General features: G+C 27.2%; 1 protein-coding gene across 1 annotated transcript in view; it reads right to left on the bottom strand.

Moving 5' to 3' along the window:
• Positions 1–22,025, bottom strand: part of LOC134828603 (uncharacterized) — a 31,670-nt gene extending 9,645 nt beyond the window's left edge. The window contains exon 1 of the mRNA XM_063841584.1: positions 21,159–22,025. Coding sequence (XP_063697654.1) covers positions 21,159–22,025 — 867 coding nt within the window. The remainder of the gene's footprint in view (positions 1–21,158) is intronic.
• Between the last annotated feature and the right edge of the window lie 2,081 nt (positions 22,026–24,106).

The raw sequence follows: 24,106 nt of genomic DNA, 5'->3' as shown, positions 1-24,106 counted from the left end.
TCTCTTATTTTTCTCGCTCAAGCTCATTCAAGTTGACCTAAAAACTCATCATCATCACAAAAGAAGGCAAATTAATTGGTTTTTCGAAAAAAAATATATTTTCACGTGAAACATTTCATATTTCATCGATCCGCCCGTCGTTATCTAACATCATTTTTCGAACGAGCGAGTAATTTTGGTGCTACAAAAATAACTTTTTGCCCTGCATTACAACTCGTTATTCCGGATAATTTAGTGAAGCAGGATGTGGTTGGTTCAAGACGCGTGCCCGATATGAATGGCTCTAATGATACCAGTAATTTCCTCCGTACAACGTTTTTTGCTCTATTTTATCTGTCTCGGCGTGTGTGCGGTTATAAATTAGGACAGAACATGAGAATTTATAGCGAGTCACAATTCTCGTCATCATCATCATCAGTTGTGCCGGTATCAGTTGTTTCGTGGCTTTTTAAGTATCATTATCATCATTTATTAATCAGATACGAGCGGAGATATTGATGACTTGATAGAATAAATGACTTTTTCGACACGTTTTTAAGGGATTAATGGCGTAAGAGGTACTTAACCATGATGTTTTAGGAGATTTTAGAAAGAGACAAGAATTAAAGAGTGATAAGAATTTCCTGTAGAATTTTAAAATGCGTAGTTTTTCTTGGTTGTAGAAATATCTCGATATGAGCAATGTTATAGAAGTCGTTAAAATATGATTTTTTTTAGCTTTTTATGACTTTGAAACATGAGAGGAGTTGAAATTTGTATAAAGATTATTTAAGTTAACCGTAGTTTTATTACTTTTTTTATATTTTTTTTAAATAATTTTTTCATTGTATTTCTGTTTACATCAAATTAAATAATTATTAAAATTATTTACCTTAGACTTAAAAAAAGATTATTTTTCATTTTTTAGTTTTTTGAAAAACATCGAAATTTTTTGTATTCTCTATGAAATAATATGAAACACCTCTTAATTATTATTTAATGATTTTTTAATTAATTTTTCTTCTAAAAAATTTGTTAACTTTCAAATTTCTTTAAAAATTGTTCAAAATTTTTTTTTTAAAAAAAAAAATTTAAATTAATTAATATTTTTATTTTTTTAAATTTTATTTATTTCATTTTTTCTCACAAATTATCAATATACCATCAATAAAAATATTAGTTATTATTATAATTTTTTTTAAATAATTTCAAAATTTTATTTTTTTTTAAAGTTTTGATAAATTTGAATATTTTTTGATAAAATATGAATTTTTCATATTTTTAAGGATTATTTTTTAATTTAAATTAATTAATATTTTTATTTTAATTAATTAATTTAATTTTTATTTATTTTTTTTAAACATTTTCTATCAATGAAAAAATTAATTAAAATATTTTCAAAAATTTTAATTCATGTTTTTTTTTAATTTGATAATTTTGACTAAATGAAAACACAAGTCACCTGATTATTTCTTTCAGTAAACTTACCCAAATAAAAAAAACTATGTTTAAAACTTATTGAGCACCGACAAACAACTTGATAAAGGAAAATAAAAACTATCAAACAGCTCTGGGCTTTTTTTTTTTAAAAAAAGAATAATTTCCTGTTGTTGGCACACTTTTAAATGGAATTTTCCATACATAGATTTCCTCCTGGAGCCTTGTATTTACTCAAACTTTCTAGAAAATGGCAACATGAAAAAAAAAGTTTTCGCATGTAATATTTTTTGCCTTATCTCGTAATCGTTTTAAGAGACCACACTCATTAAACAAAAGATAAACAAACACTAACTTTTACTCTCCACTCATGGCAAATGATAAAAGAAAGAGAAAAAGCAGATTAGGCACATATTCTCAAAATTATATGGACCATAACTATGGATTTAAACCCATACACACACTGAGAAAATCTAAATATAAGACATTGACCCAGATTTTTCGCACTCGTGTTTATGCATTGTCTAAATAATTCACTTATAACTTGTGTGTTTACACTGTGCGAATGTTCCTTCTGCAAAACTATTCAAAATTAATTTCCATCTGCTTTTGTTCGAGTATTCCAGTCTGAAAATGAAGGAGAACGGAAAGGCCGTAAAGTAAAGTATTTAATATCATTCAAGTCATAAAATAATAAAAAACTTGAAGATTTTTTGCATTATAAATTATGGATGGCAGCAGTCTTAATTGTGCGATCTGTTCTTTATTTTTGCACTGCTCTGTCAAACCATAACGGGCCTTAAAACTCTTAAATATTCACTTGAATTGCTTAAACCAACAGAAATAAAATAAAAAAAAAACGAAGAAAATTTAACATTATTTTATTTAAATTAACATTTGAATAATTCAACAAAGCGTGTTGCTGCAACTAAAATTTGTGTTTTATTTAAAAATATTCGCGAATGTGTCTGATAACCCGCAAGAAATTTTTTTTCGCCTTAGAAAAAAGTTGCTTTGTAAATGTTGCTGACAATATGCATCCAAAATTCGACACACAAACACAACATACATGTTTAAATTTGATTTTAAATATTTTATGGAGTTGAGAAACTTTTATATAAATTCACCTTTTCTTATGTTTTCTTTTAACTTTATTTTTTTTGTGTTTTTCTCTGAACAATTCAAGCGAATCCAAGTCTTTCTCGTCGACGGAAGTACACATAACATGGTTTTAATATTTATTATGTGTGAAAAATACCATAAAATGTATCCGATTTTGTGCATCAGCAGCAACTTTCGTCGACATTGTTGGAAAAAATAAAATTTCAGAGACTCAATTATCATGCTGCTGCTGAAAATAATAATAATAATGTTTATCGAGACATGTGCAGACAGAAATGCAATGAAGACAAAACATTTACTTGTCTACAATGAGTTTATTTTGTTACAAAACACAACATTTGGAATTAATTTTTGACGTTTCATTTAAATAAATTTAGTTTTGAATTTCACACTCTCATGTCTCTCTCGAACACAAACATTTGAAATAAAATAATTTAATCCAAAAAAAAACTTTTCCAATTTATACACAACATATATGTTCATTTATTGGTATGTATGCTAAAAATGTGTAAAAGTTAAGTGCAGCAAAAATAATTTCCTAAATGGAAATCTCTCGTTCTCCACATTTCAATTATAATTTTTAATGAATTGAGCTGTAAAAATTTTATTTTGTAAATAGACAAATAACAAATAATAATGTGTTTTAAGAGTTTTTCATTGTAGGCACTTGTGTAAATTATGTAAGAGGTTTTATTGGAAAGTTCACTCTTGTTCAGCATGAATTTAAATAATACGAATTTGAAGTGAAGGAACAATAAAAAAACGTGATTGCACGAGTAAAGTTTTAAATCCTGAAGGACTTTGAAATGCAGTTTTTTTTTTGCTGAACAAATAAAATCAATGCAACTGTTTTGTGCAAGGTAAAAAAAAAATAATGATATATTGGGAATTTGTTCGGTAAAAAAAAAATTATGTTAACCCTTAACGTAACGAGTTAAAATTTTTTTTTTGCTGCATGTCAACTTAAAAGAAAAAAGTTTCACTTAGCTCAATAAAAAATTAAAAAAAAATTTTTTTTAGATATTTTGGAATAATTTTTATAAATTAAAAATAATTATTATGAGCAATTATTATTAATTTTAAAACATATAAAAATATTAAAACTTTATAAATTTTATATTTTTTAAATTTTAATTATTTTTTTTAATAATTTTTTATAAATTTTTTATTTGAATAATTTTATTTTTTTAAGTCGAAATAAATTGAGTGTTTTTTTTTATTTTTATCATTTATGATATTATTTAAAAAAAAATTATTATTTTTTTAATTTTTAAATTAATTAATTTTATGTTTTTTAAATTAATTATTAATTTTAATTAAAAAATTAATTTTAATTAAAAATTTAATTTTACTGAATTAATTTTATTTTTCTTAAAATTAAAAAAAAATCTTTTTAAAATTGTCTTAATTTCGAAAAATTTGTATTCTTAATATTTTAATTTGTAATTTTTCTATACAATTATTTATCTAAATATTTTTAGTTTTTAAATTTCATTTATTTATTTTTAACATTTTTTTCATCAATTTGTGCACAATTTTTTACCAATTAATTTTTCTTTCTGAAAATCAATAAAATTTTGTCTGAAAGGGTTAACACAATAAATTCTAAAACACCAAACCAACTCAACAGAGGATAATTAGAACTTTAAATCGTTCTATTGTACCCACCGCACTCCATTTACAAACACAATGCACCCGATATTTATTTAGAACGAACATTATTTACAACGCGTGTCGCTTACAACGACTTTTATAGAGAAAGTTTTAATAGTTTTTAATAAATTATCTGTCTGTTCCGTTTTTCCACTTTTTATGTTTTGTTTGCACTGCAAACCAATATCAAAACAAATATTTGTCCTTTTTACTGCATTTTTTGTTGTAAGTGTAAAAAAAAGTCCTCATTAAAACCAAAAACCAACACAAAAATTCATTAGATCATTAATTTTTATAGTAACCCAAGAAACGAGATGTGGTTTTTAGTTTTAAAAAAAATATTTTTTTCCGTCGGTCAACTGTGAGTGTAGTAGCAGCAGGCCTTGTTAACTGTGCCAAAATGACATTATATACTTGTTGAGTGTTGTCTCAAATTGAAATAAAAGCCAAAAAAAAAAAAAAATATTGAAACGATACAACTACTAGTTAACTATTACACAGAAAGCAAGCAATATAATTCCCAGCTGCAACTAAAGAATATTTTATTTACTACGAAACACACTCTCACACACATTTTGCTACGGAACAGTGAACGAAAAAAAGCTGAAAAGAAAAATTAAATAGGAAATTCACATGATGAATCATGCAAGCAATGCCAAAACTTTAATAAATATACAAAATATCGTAGTATTTTTTTTTTGTATAAATTTAAGCAAATTGTTTATGAAACTTATAATACAAACTAACTCTAATAGTTTCCGGAACTTGACTACTAATTGTAAAAATGCTTGAAACTCTATTGTGAACTGTAAAGTGCTTTAATAGAACCATAACGATGCTTGCTGTTCTATAAAATGTTTTCTATTTGTGGCCTCTAGCGCTAAATTATTGTCTAAAGGGGCTGTCTAAGTACAATAAAAATATCTAAATTTATAATTTTAATCAACACTTTTCGGTTATAAATATATATATAACTCGGTAACTTGTATTTTATGTACAAAAGGGTAACACAAACGAAAAGCAAGTAGCTTGTATGTACCAACAATTAACTCAATTTATTATCGATAAACTCTGAAAAAATACAACATCTTCCTATGAATATTTTACTTGAACTATGTCTGTTCATTATGTGCAACAAGAAATCAACCACTTTTAATATACTTAATGAGGCACCGCAACAACAAGGCTTATAATAATAAATATATAGGTATATTAAAAAAAAATAATGAAAATTGGTTTTCGGAACAGAAATGTACCCTGCGGATTGTAAAGGGGTGATATTAAGGAAATATAATTTAATTCCTAATTTTGGAAAAGGAGTTAATTTAATTCATTAAACTAATGTCATAAGGGATCAAGGTCAATCTGAGGTCAAAGAGATCGATCTTATGCCCTGTATTAAACTAGAGCCTTTTAGGAGTTAACTACGTAGTTATCCATACAAAATTCGGGAGTTAACTACGTAGTTAACTCGTAGTTAAAAATTAACTACGTAAATTAGCGGGAGATAACTACGATAATTAGCGTTTTGATGCGTTCGCTTGCAAAAATCCTCATGATTTGAGTCTCGATTTTCATTGAAGATGTCAATAAAAATCTTTTGAGGATTATTTGACGATGTAAATATTAATATCTGATTTTCAAAATATAATTTTTTTTCCGAAATTCGACATTTTCAATTTTTTTTTTTTATAAAAAAAAGCTTTTTTCTCTAAAATCAGTTAGGTTTTTTGTAGAATTTTGAATTTAGGTTTTTTGGACTATTTTAGGCCTAACTAATACAAAACCATCAAAAAATCTCATGTCATTTTTTTTTTCGATGAAATGCTGATATCGGGTGATGTGAGTTATATTAAGGAAAAAAATTAAGCCCTAATTTTGGAAAAGGAGTTAATTTAATTTATTAAACTAATGTCATAAGGGATCAAGGTCAATCTGAGGTCAAAGGGCATTAACCATTTTGGAGTTGATTATCTTCAGACCTAAAAAAAAATTTAAGAGGTTATGTGAACCACTTTAGAGGTTAGTTTAATCCCTTAAGAGGTTATTTTAATCCCTTTTAGTATTTTTTCAGAATCATAAGGGATTAAAATAACTCTTAAGGGATTAAACTAACCTCAAAAAGAGAAACAAATTTAGAGCTCCAGATAATCAACTCCAAAAAGGTTCGATCTATTTGACCTCAGATTGACCTTGACCTCTTAAGAAGTTACTTAGTTTAATCCCATTAATTTAATGTATTAAATTAACTCCTTTTCAAAAATTAGGGACTTAACTAACCCCTTAATATCCCTCCCTTTCCAATCCGCAGGGAATATATGTTATGTATGTAAAAAAAAATAAATGAAGGGAGGATGCATTAAATGAATTAGTCGTTATTAATTTTTTATTATCGCATAATTCAATCAGCATGAAATTTTGTTAATGAAATGAGTTTTCTGAGCCTAAATTAATAAATGATAAATGTGAGGCTTTGCTGTCCACGTGGGAGAGAAACAGAGACAAATGATACCGTAAACACCGCATATAGAATTGCCCCTAAAAGTTGCTTATTGTGTGTACTTTATATCTGTCAAGTTGTAGCCAAAATTACATTTTAATTGTTTGTTCATAATAATTACAACAGGGTGACAAGTGTACGTTTTTTTTATCAACAACGTGAAGGAACGGGAGGAAGGAATCAAGGAAGATACTTTTTTTTGTAATTTGTGGGAATAAGGAATCGAGCTAACTCATTAAACGAAAGGAAAAAATTTATAAAAATTATTAGAACTTTAATCAACAAGAAAAGAGAAAATTTGTATTTAAAGAACCGTAATCACATACATTTACTAAGGCTAGATCAACCTTCTCTATGTATTTTGCCTATAAAAAAATTCGAAAAAAATGAAAAGAGAAAAAGTAGCAGTTAATTTGTTAATTTTTTTGATTATTATTATTATTATTAGTTATGTAACGTACTTTAAAATATCTTAATAATATAACACAATAATATATGTTTAATATTTAATTTAATAATATTCAACATAAGCATGGATGCAGTTTATAAAGGCAAATATTTGCTATACAAAATCTTATTTTTTTTTTAATTTTTTTATCACTTTTTTTGTAACTTTATTTTTTTTAATACTTTTTTGTGCATTTATTTCTATAATTTTATTAATTATAAATTTTAATAAATAATGTTAATATTTTTTATTTATATTTAATTTTATATTTTAATTTAATTTAATTTGAATTTAAATAAAATAAATTAACTTTTTAATTTAAAAATAATTATTTTTTAAATTTAATAATAATTTAATTTAATAATAATAATATTATTTTTAATTTTAAAATAAATGCACAAAAAATAATCTAAAGGTCGCAAACACGTGAAAACATTACCAAACACCATTACCTAAACAAATTAAATGCTTTAATATTAATTATAAACAACTGTAACTAATAATTAGTTAAATTATCTTAACTCTAAGAACGGAATTTCGACGGATCTGTAACGGACAGTGATTTTCTCTAAACCTATGCGTTCATGGCAGTTGAGTTTATGTGAAATTTTGTGTGTAATGTGAGCCAATTTATTACATGTTTTATTTTGAATTGAAATCTATTGATTTTTTTTTTTTTTGAAAATGATTTTCTAACGATTATTTTTGTGTTAAAACAACATTTTTAATAATAATCATTCAAACCAACCCTACATCATCATGATCATTATTTTTTTTCTAAAAATTACTAAATTTCTTCTAAAATAATTATTAATAATTTCTAGTTTTCATCTAATTTTTCATAATAATCTAAAAAGGGATCACGAAGAGTTGGTTTTTTTTTCTACAAATGCATTAATTTTCCTAATTTTTTTTAATAATAATTGTTTACTGTGAAATTGATCGATTCATGGTTGTTTATCTTCATTAAAAAAAATCTAATTGATATTAATTTATGCTTTTAAACCTAATTAATATCATTAATTTGCATGCCAAATAAAATTTGAACAGTAACGTTAAAACCCGTATGTTTTTTTTTGTTGCGTATTAAGAGGAACTTTGAGGAATTTCAGTCAACAACTTTATGTATGTATAATAAAAAACCCGTTTATTTAATAAAAAAAAGTTAAAATTGAATATATAATAATATATGTAAAGAAAAACTCGGGCTCAAAAAGGAAATGTATATAAAAAACTCAAGCATTGATGCGATATAAAAATATTTTGAATGGAAAAAACAACAAAAGAATTCAAAAAACGTACCTGAAGTTTTCCATAAAAACATTCGTTTTATTATGAAAAATATTTTTAATATCATTTTTTTTTTTTGAAAAGTAAGAAAAGATTAGTATTTCATTAAAAATTCGACAAAAAAATGTTAAAAAAGATTTTTATCTCTATAGCGGTAAAGCAACAATTTTTTAATAACTGCACTCAAAGTGACTGCTTGAATGCAGATAATCAAAAATGTGTTTGCAGCGCGTGCCGAGATCGAGCCTTCTTCCTGTTTTTATAATCAAAAAAACTACAAAATTCCAATTATTATGAATTTTCCTCTTTTTTCTCATCGTCTTGAAATGTAGATAATCACTAATTCGATAAAATTTATGTAGGACTTACCGTTGCATGCATTGCAACACAATGATTATCTACATTGAAGCGTAGCAGTTATCTAATTTTATTAAACGAACGCCGATAAAGGGAGGAGTCAAAGGTTGTATCCAAAATTCAAAATTATTCAACAACTTTTTCAACAACATTTTATTTGGCAATTTCCTACAGTATAAATATTTTTTCCTATTTTTTTTTTTCAATTCAAAAATAAAATCGAAAACCTCTATTTTGTCGTTCCTCGTAAAAAAAGGTAAAAAAAAATTGTCGAAAAAAACTCGTACATAATTTGGCTCATTATTACTGTTGCACATTTAGCAATCTAATCCACTATAGTTAGTTACTATGTTATATATTGGTTAAATATTATAATATTATTATATATTTGTGTTGTGATTGATTGTAAAAATGTGCGTCTATTTTGACAAAAATTATATATTTTTTTTTGCATACTTTTTTTTTTGGCTAAGACCTGGTATGCAGTGATTTTTTTAAAAATATTTTACGTTGCGAGAAAAATCATAAATATAAATTGCAATAAATGCAACTCTAAAAGGTGTTGCAACGTGTTTTTAATGTGTTTCTGTGTGGTTGTGTGTTGTCGATAAATTTGTTAATTTAATTTTTTTTTTGTTGTTTGAGGCTTATTTTATTTTTTTGTTCTTTTTTTTTATTATTTTTGTATATATACATGTGTCGTCCTGGCTTTGTTTTGATGTCGCGTCGCGTCTGAGGAGGAAATGTATACAAATTTAGTTAAAATTTAATTTTTTCTAATTAAATAAATAAATATTGGAATTTAATTAAAATAAAATTAATTATTTTTTTAAAAAAATAATTTTGTATATTTAAAAAAAAAATATGTTTAAAACAAAGCAAAACCAGGACTTAATATTAATAATTTTTTATATATATACAAAATACTAAAATATTAATAATTAACAGAAAAATAAAATAATACGTTACAGATTATATATATATTTTTTTTATTTATTTATGTTGTTAACTTATTACCCAAGTGCGTGGTGGATACTGTGGAAATGGTTGAAGTTCCCTTGTTGCACAATTAGATGGACATTTCTTTGATTTGCCACCCTTTTCGGAGCGTTGTTTTGATCTTAATGCAAATGCCGCCTGCATTTTGGCGTTCTACTTTGCCTTTTTTTTTAGTTAAATTTGTATCGTTTTTTCTTACGTGAGTCGATTTTTTTTTTGTTTTGTTATGTTATAGTAGTATGTTATACCTTACCAATATTTACACGATACAATTTTATTTTTACTTGAATTTTTCGCTTGTTTCAGTTGTAGCAGGCGAAGAGAGAATAGCACTTATATAGTATATAAAAATATGGTAAAAAAAATCAAACGTCAAACCAAAAGTAGAATAAAAAGAAGAAATTTATCCAAACTGCAGCTGCTGTGATTACCAATAATGTTGCTCGCATTGTTTAATAAATATAGATTTTTTTTTGTGTGTATTTACAGGAAAAATTGTTGTTTTTGTTTTTTTTTTTGGTTGTGCGTTTTATGTGTTTCCATATTGCCGTTAGTTCATTTCCTGTGGAAGTTGTTCCACAGGTTTCTGGCCATTTTTGTTAATTTTTTTTTATTTTGCTCGTCATTCACATTTTAAAGGCTAATTTTAGGCTACGTATGCTTCGTTTAATTTCTTTTTTGTAAGGTACTCCAATTGTCCATCGAATTGTCATCGTAAATCAAAAATGTTTTTTTTTTGTTTAATTGAACAAAGTTTTATAGGGACACTCACGTTAGTTGAAAAAAATTAAGAAAATACTTTTTTAAGTATTTTTTAAGAGGCACGTATCATAAACTTTTCTTTTTGTATTGATTTTTATGCTTTAACGCTAATAAAGTAGTAGTTGTTGTTGTAGTTAGTTATGTTATAGATGAGTATACAACATATATATAATTATATATAATATATCTTCCTATAGTAATGTATATAATATATATAGTAGAGAAGAAAGAGGGATTTCCCAGTCAGTCAACGCTTATGTCGAAGATAAGTTACTACAAAAATTTGCGCAATTCCTGTTGTATATGGTTCTATATTTAGCACAGTATCAGCTGCGATGCATCTTTCGTGTCTGTTCTTTTGTCTCTAATTTTTTTTATATTTTTCTTTTCACTTCATCTATCATCAATATATCTTAATTAATATTTTTTTCACTTTTTATAAATCATTGTTTACTATTATAGTTACTTCTGAAAAAATTAATTCACTAAGTTCATGATTTCGGAAACATTTCCTTCAGTGTGAAACATAAAACATAAAAAATAGCAAATAATTTTTCCATCACACGTATACAGAAAAACGGAAAAACATAAAATATTGTGTGTTTTTTGTTCATGTTGATAAAAAGCGGCTTAAATGTCGTGATTTTTTTTTCATCTCAGGATGATGATTTTTTTTAATTAATATTAAGTTAGTTAGTTAGATAAATTTACAGAAAAAAAACACTAAATTATTAGAATTGTATTTACACAAATTTTAGATTCATACAGTTCTTAAAAAGTCACACATTTTATCAGCAGAATGAAAAATAAAAAAAATCTTTAAAAAATAATTCGAATAAAAAAAAAATACGAAATTGACAAAAAGAAAGCTGTGACATGCACGTACAATCTCATGACAATCAGGACATCCAATGGAGACGACAGTATAGCAAATCTAAATTAAATTGTTATTTATATAGAATATTGAGATTGGTGAAAAATATCGAACAAAAAAAAAACGTCGATAACGAAATAAAAGTGAAAGTGTGTCCCATTAAATTTAGAAAGTAAGTAGAGAAAACATCGATTTTGCTTTATTTGTAGGGAAAATGTTATTAAAACGGAATTTCAATGACATTTTCTTCTTAATTTACTTGATAGTTGAACAGATTTACGGCGAACACACAGTTTACGAACAAAAGAAAAAAATAAAGAAAAAAAAATATTGAATATGTAAAATATCGAGTGAAACTTTAAAAAAATTGTGCTTACAAGAGATTTTAAATCGTTGGGCTGTCATCTAGTGTAAAAAAGTTGGATGTTGAATTTTTTCTACAACTTTTATTTTATTTTTTTTTTTTTTTTAATAGAATGAACACATAGAAAGAAGAAAATTATAAGGAAAAAATCATTTTTCACTCATCATTCATACAGTTTGTTGTGTAAAAAAATGTAGAAATATAGTAGTTAGTAAAAGCATTTTTTGCATATTTAAAATAAGCTGTTGTGCTCTATTTTTAATTAGTTGGTTAGTTAGTTAGTTAGATAATTAATAGTTTTTTTTTACTTTTTTTATATTTTTAAGGCTGTAAAGTTAGTTAAAAAATTTAATTTTAGAATAAATTTATATAAATATTTATAATATATTATAGAGATTGAAAAGAAATTAAAGCGACTACTAGATCAGCAAGAGAAGGTGTGAAGGTGTGTGTGCTTTCATTACTTTGACTTGCAAGACTTTGTACATTACTTGGAAATATTTACGTTTGTACACACATGAGATGTTGATTTTTTTTTTGTTTGAAAACTCATAGTCCACCGTATGTATTAAGAAAAAAGGTTAATAACCTTAAAAATATTTATTTAACAAAAATTATCTTTTTATCTTAAAAGATTAAATAAAAATAAATAAATAATTGAGAAAATCAGGAATAAATGAGGTTAGAAATCAATAAACAATAAATTGTAGAAGCAGTCAAGATTTAAATTAATAAAGTTTTTGCGGTTGTGGTTACTCGAACGTACACAGATAAATAAATAAAACATCTTCTTTAGTGCCTCTTAAGTTTTTGTTATGTACCGAGAGCAATTACTTTTTGGCAATATTGTTGGTTAAAGATCTTTAAACAAGGAAACGGTCTGTATCCAAGCAGGAAATTAGAAAGGTAGGCAATGTTATGTAAGCGACCAATTAGTAATATAATAATAATTTACATTTAACATTAATGTTAAAGTATGATTTGTGGTTAAAGCTTCGTAAATTTAATTTAAAATTATTTAATAATATTTTTATATTAAAATATTATCTTTTTTTATATAAAAAAAACTAATTAAAAGTTATATTTATTTATTTTAATTATTTATTAATTTTTTTTTTATTTAATTTATTATTTGAATTATTTTTTTATTTAAACGTCAATCGAAAAATATTTAATTTTAAAAGAGTCCCAAAAATGTCCCTTGATAAATATTTTTTAAGTTATCATAAATTTATTATTTTTTTTATTCATAAATTTGTTTAAAAAATTAATAACTTTTTGATTTAAATTTAATTTTTTATTGTATAAAAAATTTATTTAATTTAATATATTATTTATAATGTTAAATGTTAATAATTAATTTTATATTTCAACATTGTTCATTATATATTTTTCATCGAAAATTTATTTATTGTGTGCTTACGAAAACAAAAAAAAATCAATAAAATTACCCTTATTTTCATATTATTCAAATTAATAAAAATAAAAATTTATGAAAAATTTATTGTAAAAAAAACATTGCTTAAAGACCATTAAAAAACATGAAAATATCGATACAAACTCATGTTCTTTAAACTTAAAAGATGTTTCATTTTTGCCTTTTTCTACATGTTTCGTGAAAACTCCCATTATTTTATATTCTTACATGAATAAAAAATCGAAAAAGTTTATTCGCTTACGCCCAATGAAACAAAAACAAAAGTTGGGCTCACAAGAGTTTATTCAAGTGTATCGCAACGTGCAGTAAGTATTTATTTATTTATCTGTTTATCGAAAGAAGCAAAAAAAAAAAAATAATGAGCAACCACAGCAAAACTTTTTAATTATGTTCGATATGAGTTTTCGGGGAACTTTTGTTTGAACTTGCTCAGAAATTAAAGATGATCTTCTTATACAATTTTTTTCGCTGCTATTTTTGTATTTACATTTGTTGTGATTTTTTTTTCTAAGAAACAAAAATCAGGTGCTGTACACAACAAATATTTGTTCAACCTAACTCGCAACTGTAAAGATCTGCCACGAAAAAGGATAATTTAATGAGTTATTTATTTGTTCAAATATCAACTTGACACCTACGACGAAAATGGTGACGCCTGATATTTAACCACAATATTGCCTAGAAAAGGTTTATCCATAATTAATAATGTAGAAGCAATTATTGTGTAGTTTCTCCTGTTTTTATTTTGTTTATCGAACGTATACCATGAATGAATGACAGCAAAGTCGGTGTTCAACGCTAATTCCCATGATTAAGTCGAGTAACGAGCAAAAACGGGGATTAAAACAAATATTATACTACTTCATAAATAAGGCATCGCTGTGTGATATTATGGAAAACTTTTGTTATTCCAATAAATTGACTTCAATCCTTCTTCATTCATTCTTGTGGATAATCAAAATTTCATCACTATCCGGTCGACGGTGTTGTTGGTGCCTGCAGCTGGCACTCAAATAGGTATATAGCAAGAAGTGAAGTTTAAATTTGAATTTGCATATTAATGTGTCCCGAACATCATTTTCACACTGTTTTATAAAATATTAGGTTTCACCTTTATAATATTATAGTAACGAAGCTTGGTAAATATTTTAGCTGGAGCACGAAAAAACTGTACGAAATCCTTATAGATTGCCGTAAATTGCAAAATTAGTTGCTTTCGGGGGTAAGATATATGCGTATAATGTGCTGAATAAATGACGGTAATGTTTATCAATATTTAAGAGGAATAAATATTTGACCCAATTCATTTCCTTTCATTCAGGCGGATAGCTTGGATCATTGGTTTAACGCAGCTCTACGGATTGAAAAGAGACGAAGTTAACATTTTAAGGCGTTAATTTAATCCATGATTTTGTGAAAGTAGGTCAAACTAACCTTCAAATAACATCAAGGTCAATTTGAGGTCAAAGAGATCGATTTAACTTCTTTTAAAGTTGATCATCTTTACAGCCCTAAAATCCATTCCGAATTCTTTCAGGAGGTTAATTTGGTCCCTTGAGAGAGATTATTTTTATTCCTTGTAATGCTAAAAAGAAACGTTCACAAGGGATTAAGTTAACCTCCTGAATGCTTAAATACTATTAGGGCTGTAAAGATGATCAACTCGAAAAGAGGTTAGATCGATCTCTTTGACCTCAGATTGACCTCTAAAGATTTTAGATTGGCCCTTAAGAGATTAGTTTAACTTCTTTTTTCAACATAATGGATTAAATTAACACCTTGAAGGGTTAACATCACCCCTTTTCAATCCGTAGTGCAGATTAAATGGCAGAATATCCATCAACGACAGACCTTTACAGTTGTTCAAGTCATCTTGCGCGCGTCATATGTACAGTTGTGTGTAAAAAGTGCTATCAGAAAAATGTTTTACATGTTTGTGATTATTTTTTTGTTAAAGAGAAGTCGCATAGTTGAGAATAATAGGTACTCCCTAATAAGTTACGAAAGCAAAGAGTGAGAGATAGAGAGCCATTTTGCATTCATTGTATTTACAGGTTGTCAGAGGTAAGTATTTCTTACGACACAACAATATCACAAATTGGTTGCTTTTTTGATTTGATTGATTTGAGAGAGAGAGAGAAATAAAGAAAAGAGAAAATTAGTGATTGGCAATCAAGAAAATATTTTGATATAAAAATTAACATCAAACGATAAACGAATGAAAACTTAAAAAGTCGTAAAAATAGTCGTTATCGCAACATAACGATCAAGAAAAAACATCAATTTTCGTGAAAGAAACATTGAATAAATTTTTTTTCATTTTTTTTAGTATTTTTTTAAAAACAAAGACCATTTTTGTTTTGTTGTTTCGATTAAAAATGTTTACCCAAGATTTAGGTGGATATTGAGGATACGGTGGTATTTCTTTGGTTGAAACGTTTGGTGGCAAGTCTAGTAGTCGACCCAATTTCTTCAATTTTCGCCGTCTTTCGAAGCGTTGCTTCGATCTTAACATCAAAGCCGCTTGCATTTTGTCTAAATTTTTTGTTTACGGACTTCTCAAAATTTGATATATATGTTAAAAATTGGAAAAATTATCGCGTTAGTTTATTTTATTATTTTTTTTTTTCAAAAATGAAATATATGTAACCATGTAACCTTTTGTGTATTATATATATAATATATTTTTTTTTATGTAGGGTTATGTTGGAAGAAACGGATAACAACTCAATATTTTTTTATGTTTCAAAACATTTTCTGCTCCATGGTGATGATGATGACGCACTTTCTGTCAAAAACTACCCACGCGCTAACTTTTTCGCTTCTTTTCTTTAATTTTCATAATTAACATTAATTTTCTGTTTGTTTTCTTTTTAATCATCAACTTGTATTGCGTTTCCATTTTTAATTTTATTTAATATTTTTCTCAAAAACTTTTTGTCACTTTTGATTATTTTTCTTTGATTTTTCGTTTTAATTCACTGCTGCAACAATTTTTTGCTTGCATGCATTGACTTGACTAACATTTAAGTAATAATTGACTTAATTTTATCACAATTTTGTGCAAATTCTTTCGAGTTTTCTTGTTATCTGAAAATAAGAGAAAATTTACCATTTTAACATTAACATCGTAATTATATTTAAGTTGGATCCTTATCAAATTCATGTGAGTGAGTAAGTTTTCTTCTCGGCAAAATCACTGACAAGTTGTATCATTTCTTTTCCGCATTAAAATGCAGATCACGGAAAATGTTTCGGAAGAAATATTGTTGAAGGCATTAACAAAAGTACACATGCCGCCATGTATTTATGGGAAGAATAACTGCAACAGCAGCAACTTCTTCTCAATTAGTTGTCTGCAATATATCTTTGCGATGAAGTGTGTTGTGAGTAAAAACTTGCTGAAAAATGCTGTGGGGCTCACAATTTTCCTCATAAATCGATTTTTCAAGCGAATATTTGATAGTAGAAAGAAATTTCCTTCTCTTAAAAAATAAAAGTTGGTGAATTTAGTCACTTTTTATTGTTATGTTTGTTGATCAGGGTTGTAAAAAGTTATTTTTCTTTTTAATTTTTAAAGATCTGATCTGATCTAACCTAAAAATTTAACAAAAACATCAGATCTAGTTTTTAGTTCCCTCATTGACCGTTAGGAGTATTATTTATTTAATTTCTTATATCATTTGAGATTTCAAATTATTTTAAATATTTTTTTTTTTTGAACTCATAGATCATAGCAGATCAAAAAAACTGATCTTTCAAAAATTCGATAATCAAAGATAGAAGAAAAATCGAGATCGAAATTTGAGAATGATCTGCTTTGATCTATGAAGATCAAATAAAAACCGTTAAAATAATTTGAAATCTCAAATGATCTTAAAAAGATTAAATAAACAATGCCCCTAGCGGCCAATGAGAGAACCAAAAAATTAGATCTGATGATTTCTTTAGATTTTGAGGTTAGATCAGCTTAGATCTTTTAAAAATTTTAATTAAAATGTAGTTTTAATTGAATTTGGAGTAATTTGACAAACAGAACACTTGAAATACTTTAAGAGCCCTGTTCATGCCATTTTTAGTTGTATTAGGTACAAATGAAGAAAGCATATCATGACATGCATATTATTTTTATTCAGGGTGTGTCTTTGATACAATTTTTCATATAGTACAACAATTTTCCGTGTCTCTGACTGAAACTTTCGTAGATTTGTTTGTTTGCCAAAAAAAATCGAACACACAATCGAAGACAAACTGACTCACAAACAAATCACCGAGATTCTTGACCAACAACGAGACAGAGCGAGACCACTGTTTGCATTCATTTTATTGTCTCTGTCTCTAAATGAAATACTCATTAGAATTGTCATTCCACACATAAATTCATCATCATTATTCATGTTATTAAAGCTCAGTGAGGGCGAGCGGAGGAATTATTGTATTTAGTTATTCATACAAACGAAATTTCAGCGCGACACATACACAAAAAGAGGAAATTGTGCTCAAGCAAGTATATTTTCATTTCATTAATGTGTTATTTTCTCATTCATTTTATTGTTATTGTGAGGCAGGCTCGCAAAGCTTGCGACGGCGGCAGTACCTCAGTGAATTATTAACGTTTTGATGCTTGATGAGAATTATGTGTGTGTGTGTGTCGTGTGTCTCTGTGTGCTTGAATAGCCGAATAAAGCGCTGTTTGTGTGTGCGGTGGCCATGACAAATGATACTTGACGGTGATATAGTACAAATCTGACTCATTATGGTTATTATATCGCGCTTGTGACTCCGTTGGGACACAATTTTTTAACGTTTCTTTCTTTTCGGAAATTAAGCACCGATAGTTTTTTTCACGTTTTGATATCCTTGAAGTTTTAATCAAGCCCCAAAGAACAAAATGACCAATTATGACAGAAAAAAAATCATACGCTTGAATGAAATAATAATAAGAAAGTATAAAAAAAAACGGAAAAAATGCTCGATCGATAAAAGGTAGGAGGCATATATGTGCTGCATGCCAACAATTCGTGGGAATGTGTGCGATGTGAGGGAGCAAAAAAATGTCAAAATTATGAAAATTTTTACTTGAAATATTATTCAACTATTCCTTCACGTGTAATGAATGAAAGATGGGTGACAATCAAAAAAATGACTAGCAATCAGTCCGTAAATTGGCTCTGAACATGTTGAAGTAGTAGTCAACGCAAGGTTACGCACTTTCCATTAACCAGGCGTCTCCATTTTTAACGAAGTTTGTGAAAAATTTGTGCTTTTAAGCAAGGATCGACCTTTTTTCAAGACAAATTACTCATAAAAACTCATGTTTTCTTATAGTTTTTTGTTATTTTCATGATTCTAGACTCTAAAGCATCAAAAAAAAAAGTAAAATATAAAGTTAAATTTTTTTATGAAAATAACAGAATGAACCTGTTTCACATTTCTTATCTTTCACAGGTGAAAAAACACATCAAAAGTAGTTGAGTTAAAGTTAAATTAGGTTCAATGGTCACAAATAATCGAATATCCCATCAAGAAAAATATTAAAAGTATCGGAAAAGTTTCAAGTAAAAATGAATGAAAATGGTTTGAGCAGCTTATTGAAACTAAATTTATTTGGGTCAACAAATTTTTTGAGGTTTACTTGAAGCTGTATCTGATATTTAGGCAAAAAAAAATATTAAGTTAACTTTAATGTTAAATAAAATCTTTTAAGTCATCTTAAGTCATTATTCAAAGTTTTGACTTTAGCTCAAAAATACGAAAAACTGAAAAATCAATGAATTTTTTTAATTTTTAAGACTTAAATTTCAAATTTTTCTTTTAAGTAAAATTAATTAATTAATTAAAAAATCTAATTATAATAAAAAATAATTTTCGAAAAATTGAAGTTTCGACATAATTTAAAAATAAATAAATTAGCTTTAAATCCCTTACTTTTGAATTTGAGCCAAAATTATACTTTTTAAAAAATATTTTCATAAAATTTCTAAAAATTTTTCAAAAAACTTTGATCTTCACAATATTGACGACCGAAAAAAATAACTAAAAATTAAATTCTATTTTAAAAAAATGTTAAATTTTTAAATTTGACTTTGACTGAGTTTCATTTATAATTCTGCAATTTTAAAAGATTTTTTTGATTTAAAAAAAAATATTTAAAGATTTTTTTTTAAATTCTCGAAACTGCTTCAAATTAAACGAAAAATAAAATGCAGAAGACTAATTAAAGAATCCTTCGTCTTAAATTACTGCTCTAAAATAATGACACCATCATCATCGACTACGTTCATAAAAATTGTTCTTTCTAAATGCACCTGTCTGCTACTTTTTTTCTTCCCTTTTATTTTTCTCTACTTCTGCTAAATTGCAGCCACTTTAATTTTAAATAGCGCCTGACACACTCCGCCATGCTGCGAACGCTCCAAGCAATAGACGAACGTTAAGTTTAAAAATGTGCAGTGTAATGGCAATAAACACAGAGCAAAAAAAAAATGGAATAGAAAGAAAGAAAAATGATAACATTCGCATATAAAACTATAAATAATGCTGAATGTTGGGTGTAAAATACAAAATTTCTATGTGGTTAACTCTATTTATTATTATTTTAATGTGTCATTTTTTGTGTGTGTGTGTACATCGCTCGTGGGGTAGACAAGTGGAAACAATTGGCGAAAGATAAAAGCTGGAAGACACTTGAATGTGTCTATTTTGCGTTGCATTGTTTCGCATCATGCAGAGTTCCGTTTGCATGCATAAAGCGAAAGAGTTGTCAGCGAAAAAAAAAATTTTACTGAATAAATTTGCATCAAAAATGGCAAAAACTCCCTTTAAATCTAATAATTTCAAATTATTGCTAAACTATTAAACAAGAATGGCAAGGCAATAAACAAGAATTTTCTATTTTTTTTTTATTTTTTGTCCAAACGACAAATTAGTCATACAATAAATTGTCATTAAAAGAAACAAAACTATGCGAATCTGTCACAAACACAAGACGAACTTTTCCAACAAAATTTTAGAGTTGAAATAAGTTTTGTATTCGTGCACCAACTGTGACACATTTTATTCAAATATTCAGAAAAAAGTGGAATGAAATTAAAGTCAAACTCGAATGCGCTTGTTCACAAAAAAAAAAAAATTAAATAAGGCCGCTTCAAATTTATTTTGAATTTTTTTTCAGAATAAGAGGGGGCAAAAGAAAATTCAAATATTTTTTCATACAAAATGATAAAATTTAAACAATTCTTGGTCATTAATAAAAATTTAATTTGTTGAAAATTTCTTATTCAAAGTTGATTTCAGAGTAATTTATCTAAAAACTTAAAAAAAATAATTTTTCATAAAAAAATACATTGAAAAAATTTTTAAAATATCAGTTCACTGATTTTGGAAAAAAATATCAAAGAAGAAAATTCTTGTATAAATTTCATTTTTTATACCAGGTTTAATACAAAAATTAAAAAATTTGAAAACATAAGTTCAATAATTTCGAAAAATTATTTTTAGAGAAGAAAATTCTTTTAAATTAAATATCATTTTTAGTACAAAAGTTTAAAAAAATTTAAAAATTTTTAAAAAATTTTTTGAAATTTTCTTAAAAATTTGTGAAAATAGACAAAAAACGATAATATTTGATGAATTTTTTTAACTTTTTTTTATTTTGCCCTATTAGATTTTCGACTTGGGACATGGGAAAGAGTTCAAAAAAATTTGGAACGGCCTAAAAAAAAGTGAAAAAAAAAATCTTTTTAAGAGTTTCGTTAATCACGCTTGGATCAAACATGCTGAAAAAGTATTAATAATTTGTGGGGTTTTGTTCGTGTGTGTCAAAGTGTTTTTTTTTGCTTTTATCTCATCATTATCTGTAAAAGGTAAAAGTTAAGCTGAAGCGAACTAACAAGACATTCATTAAAAAAAAGTGAATTTCGTGTCATTACAAACCTCAAGATGATCACACGTGCAAACCCCTTTTTGTTGGTGCTCCGGATCGAGACACCACGCATCGTCGGTCCATGGTTGTCTCTGACCCCCATTTGGCATGAAGAGATTTTGGTGTGCCGCGAGAAACGCACGAAATTCCTCATTGTACAACTCTTGTGCCGTCTGGAAAGTCGTTGTGCGGTAAAAATGTTCGTCGTGCGGGTCGAGTTTTCGTCGGTGCACGCTGCACTTTCGTTCGAGTTGATGCGCAGCAATCGAGGAAGTAGGATGCAAGCCGGGATGCAAAGGCGTAGGAATGGCAGTTGCCGGCGTAATTGTGATTGGCTCCTGCCCGGGAAGTGTGAGCGTTAAATTTGGTCTGTCAATGGGATCGTTTGTGTAGGTAAAGTCTGTGAAGGGGGGACGTTCTATGCCCGCGGGAAAGCAAATGTTTGGCGTAGCGGGCGGCGAGGCACGTGCAGCACCCGCCGCAAGTTCGTCAAACGCAAAGGGCGTCGTTGCTGTGTGAGATCGGTGCAGACCGCTTGCCTGGAAGCCATGATGCAACATGCCACTCGTACTGGGACTCTTGAGTTCGGCGTCATTTAGCGAACCCTCGTTAATGGGCAGCAGCAAGCGACTACCCTGTACGCCCGTGTACGTGGCACTTAACTTCCTGCCGACACCTTGTGGCGGACGCAAGTAGTTGGCTGGTAGCTGATGGAAACCCTTACTTTTCGTAGGAGTATCCAGACTACCGCTAGCTTTTGCTTGCGCTATCTTCTCACGCAGCAACTTTTGCTGGCTTTCGTTTTTCTTCTGCGCCAGAGCCTTCTTTTTGTCGGCGCGGCGCGACGCCAACGAGGCTCCTCCAGCAGCGGCATACATCTCGCTGCTGCAGAGTTTTCGTCTCCGTTCTACGTTGAATCAATAGCGCGGTAGAAAAATACACGAAGAGTAATTATCTCTTATTTTTTTTTTCTTTTGATGTTATGACATTAATTTCCTATTTATTTACTTTTTTACAACAACATTGACACACATATGACAGAAACAGAGGTGTGTCAACGAATATTCTAGTTTGTTGTTTCTCTTTGTTGTCGTTATAAAACAGTAATAAGCTGAATATTTTTATGATTATTATCTTTCTCTCTTACTTACGAGTTTAGTTACCTGCCAGGCGAAACCTCACCTTAACTTTTTATTACAACAACTACTAACCATAATAAAACTAACACTATTTAATAGCAAAAAACAATTTTCTTTTTGTCCAGCAAAATAATTTTTGATTGATTTTTTTTTTAATTATTTAATTTTTTTTTAAATGCATGTGTTTGTTAACTTTTTACACAAATTTGAAATTTATGGGTGGGAAATTTCATAAATTTATAAATTTTTCAAATCCCTGCATGTTTCAGAAAACTCAGATTTTTTTTTTTTAGTAGATGGACGTTCAAAGTTCATGAAAAATAACAAAGCTCATGTATAAAAAAGACCTCTTAAGATTTATTTTTTTTTTTTTTTTGTTAAGTAGACCAGTTTGTTAAATTCGATTGATTGTGTGAGTTTTTTTTATATATTTTTTTTTGTGTGCTTTTGATAAATAATTTATTACATTTATTCGCAAGTCATGTTAGTCCTTGAATATATTTTCTACTTAATTAATCAATATATAACACCTATCAAGTCTAAACGGGAACATTGTGCCTATTTTATATTTTTTGCACATCCATCGAGACACACAAGCTTTCATCGTAGCAGAAGAAGAATATGTTGTAGTAGTTGTGAGTATCATATAGCGAAGCGAACACAGTCATCACATTAATTATTATAGTAAGTAGTTAGAATATGACAATTATTTTTTTTTATTTGTATTTTTTGGTCAATAACTCAAGTTACGAAAGTTAGCAACAAGCTAGTTTTTTTTTTTGTGCTGTAATTAATTGATTGATACAAATTACTGTCCTTCGTCAATATTTGGCCCGAGTTTGACGAACGAAATTTTATTGATTTGCCCGAAAAATTAACCTTTAACCTTTTTTTTTGACAAAAGAAATTCACTAAAAGCTCATTTAATAAAAAAAAAATTTTTTTTTTGATTAATTTTTGATGAGCTTCACCGAACAAAAAAAAATAATAATAAATTTTCCTAATTTTAATCCAATTTAGGAGTTCAAATCACTTGGAAGTACGTGACCGCAAGACTTTCAACAACTTTACGCCCTTTTTCCTATCATTATCACTTTTATTCAGAAAAAAAAATATTAAAAAAAAAGTTTTCTTTATGAATGAAGAGCAACTGGTAGTTTATCAATGACTCGAATCGATAACAATAATATTTATTAATAATAATACAGATTGTGGCAAAAAGTTAAATTATGGATTTACTGAAGCATTTTTGTACTTGACCAGAGAAAAATTCCTTTTTTATTTTCTATTTCTTTCTCGGAAAATATTGATTTACTTATTTATTGGTCAAATTTCCAGTTAAGTTGTTACTAACATGCAACTAAAAAAAAATGCAGGAAATAAAAAAAAATCTTCAATGAATAATTTAAAGTCTTCAATTATTGTGTTGATGAAATATATTTGGTGCTTGAGCTTCCTATCACTATAATAAAAAATAAAAATGGGAGGTGTACACTTGAAAACCTGTTGAAAAGTTATTGATTTAGTAATGATTGTATTCTCGGGAAGTAATTTTGTGTCGTCTCGAACGATTAACAATTTACGACCTCTAAAAAAAGAATTTTCTTTTATAACATTTTTCCTTTTGTTTGCGAAGAGAAAATAAATAAAAATCGGTCCGATTTTCCTCAATCAATCAAATCATGTAGTTTTTTTTTGCCTTTTTGTGTTTATTTTTAACTGAGCAACGAGTTTGCTTCTTTGTTATTCAATGTAAATATATATATATATTTTATATTATTTTAGCGTTTTAACAATAATCAATAAAATATGTCAATCAA

Source organism: Culicoides brevitarsis, chromosome 2 (genome assembly GCF_036172545.1).
Source record: "Culicoides brevitarsis isolate CSIRO-B50_1 chromosome 2, AGI_CSIRO_Cbre_v1, whole genome shotgun sequence".
Taxonomy (NCBI): domain Eukaryota; kingdom Metazoa; phylum Arthropoda; class Insecta; order Diptera; family Ceratopogonidae; genus Culicoides; species Culicoides brevitarsis.
Note: the sequence above shows the minus strand (reverse complement) of the source record. Positions and strands in the feature narration are given on the sequence as shown.